This window comes from Pistacia vera, unplaced genomic scaffold (assembly GCF_008641045.1).
Source record: "Pistacia vera cultivar Batoury unplaced genomic scaffold, PisVer_v2 Contig362, whole genome shotgun sequence".
Lineage (NCBI taxonomy): Eukaryota > Viridiplantae > Streptophyta > Magnoliopsida > Sapindales > Anacardiaceae > Pistacia > Pistacia vera.
Window position 1 is genome coordinate 417 of NW_022196182.1, and position 1,855 is coordinate 2,271.

A 1,855-nucleotide genomic window follows, 5' to 3' on the forward strand; every position below is an offset into this window, starting at 1 on the left:
ATTCACCTTTGTATTCATCTGTGCTTAGACACTCAATGTTTTAAATATGACCTGATGAAAGTCACTTACACAATACTTTCATCTCAACTTAACTAAAACACCATAAGTTTAGCACTTATTGCACACAAGAGACAGGACATTCATGAAGAAGAAGTTGTAAAATAGAGACACAAAAATAACCTCGTCATTAGTCATCACATTTCATAGTGCCAACAACAAAGTTTCTAGAAGATGTAATCTCAGCCTCATAAAAATTCAAAAATTAAAGTTAAAAAAAAATATACTCAAAATGGGAAAACCAGTAATTTGGATAAGTTTCACATCAATTGATTCCCCAATTAAAAGCCAAAGTTGTCACACATTAGACTATAACCCTTCCTACATGTTGTCCAAGAATAATCTAGCTTAATTTTTCCAGGCAATCACTAGCAAGAAAAATTTGCAATGCCTACAGCGGTAACTCATCAAAATAACTCCTTAGCATACATTGCACAAGAAAAATAGTAGCCAAACAAGAGCAGGGCTACCCATTTTTTTCCACTTCCAATTGCCAAGGGCCAATTTCTTCTTGTTTTTAATCAATCAAAGCATAAGATGAGAAACATACAAGAACCCTGAGTAGCATATCAATACATAACAACAGACATGAAAAAAAATATCACCTAATTTCGTATAAACACCAGCCAGCAAGTAAAACAATGTCGAAAAAGTGATTTAGTTCCAAGACTTATTCACATAAGGGGTCTAGTAATACCTAATATGCACTACGTCACTTCAATGGAACACATTTATATCTACAAGATATGAAACATTAGATTCAAATAATCCAAGCACTAAATCTAATTTACTAAAAGAAAGGAAGACCTTGCTGAAGGTCTACTTACATCACTAGAAGAATCCCAAATGCCTTACTAATTATCAAACGATCTTCAAATTTTATTAATCATTTATCAATTGATTAGTCAAATACACAACCACGACACTTAATAAGCCAGTAAATCAAAAAATGGCACACTTAAAAAAACCCTAATTCTACACCGCAACTGAAACAATTACCTTTCTCAAAGCAGTAGCAAGCTCTCCTCGCGTAAAGTTGGCTGCTGCCGCCGTCGTCAACGGAATTCCGTTGCGAAACTGGTACAACGCCACGTTCTTCTGAATAAACTCGGTAAACTGAACTCTGTAGAAGAAGAAATCGAATAAACAAACAAATAAATACGTATACTACGCGTACGTATGCGTAGAGAAAGACACACATAAACATGTATAAATAAATGTACCTGTCACCGGGTTCGCCGCTGGCGGCGATGAGTTTGTGAGAATCGAGGACCATGATCTTGTCTTCGTTAGATTTGTGAACAAGTATACTGTGAACGGCCGACGTGTCGGCCACTAAGATTGCGAAACCGTTTCCGACTAAACCGAACACGCACTCCATGTTTCGGTGGATCTGCTGGTGGTGGTATCGTCGATCTGTTTCTGTGTGTTGTTGGACTACTGGCGAGATGAGAGTGAGGTTTTATTTTGTTTTACTTTTTTAAGTAAATGGCGTCTTGAGGAACAAGAAAGAATCGGGTTTTGGGAGGGTAGTTTGGTCATTGAGATTTTACTTGAGAGTTTAGACTCCTTTGTTTGGATGTAGGAAGAGCGATGGTCTCAATTCGGAATGATATTAGTATGCGCTGGTTTTAGATTATCCCAACCTTTATTAAGCAGATCAGTTTTAGTGTTTTACAGTTGCTTGAGGTATGTATTTCATATGAATAAAACTATACCTATAAGATTAATATCCCATTTAATCTAACAATTGACTTTAAAAGTAATAAAATTAATGTCAAAATAGTTGTTAAGTATC

At 35.8% G+C, this 1,855-nt stretch overlaps 1 protein-coding gene across 1 annotated transcript; it reads right to left on the reverse strand.

Moving 5' to 3' along the window:
* Positions 1 to 1,017: 1,017 nt before the first annotated feature.
* LOC116140074 (proteasome subunit beta type-2-A-like) lies at positions 1,018 to 1,497 on the reverse strand. Its single transcript, XM_031425708.1, has 2 exons — positions 1,281 to 1,497; positions 1,018 to 1,180 (listed from the first exon to the last, which is right to left on the reverse strand). Exons 1-2 carry the CDS (start codon positions 1,436 to 1,438, stop codon positions 1,033 to 1,035), a joined length of 306 nt encoding a protein of 101 aa, XP_031281568.1. The 5' UTR covers positions 1,439 to 1,497; the 3' UTR covers positions 1,018 to 1,032.
* Positions 1,498 to 1,855: the final 358 nt, after the last annotated feature.

Excerpts from the sequence above, each read along its gene's own strand:
- LOC116140074 (XM_031425708.1), bottom strand. The coding sequence starts at position 1,438 with ATGGAGTGCGTGTTCGGTTTAGTCGGAAACGGTTTCGCAATCTTAGTG. Across the intron at positions 1,181-1,280 it reads AGCGGCGAACCCGGTGACAG|AGTTCAGTTTACCGAGTTTA; the intron begins GTACATTTATTT and ends CTTCTTCTACAG.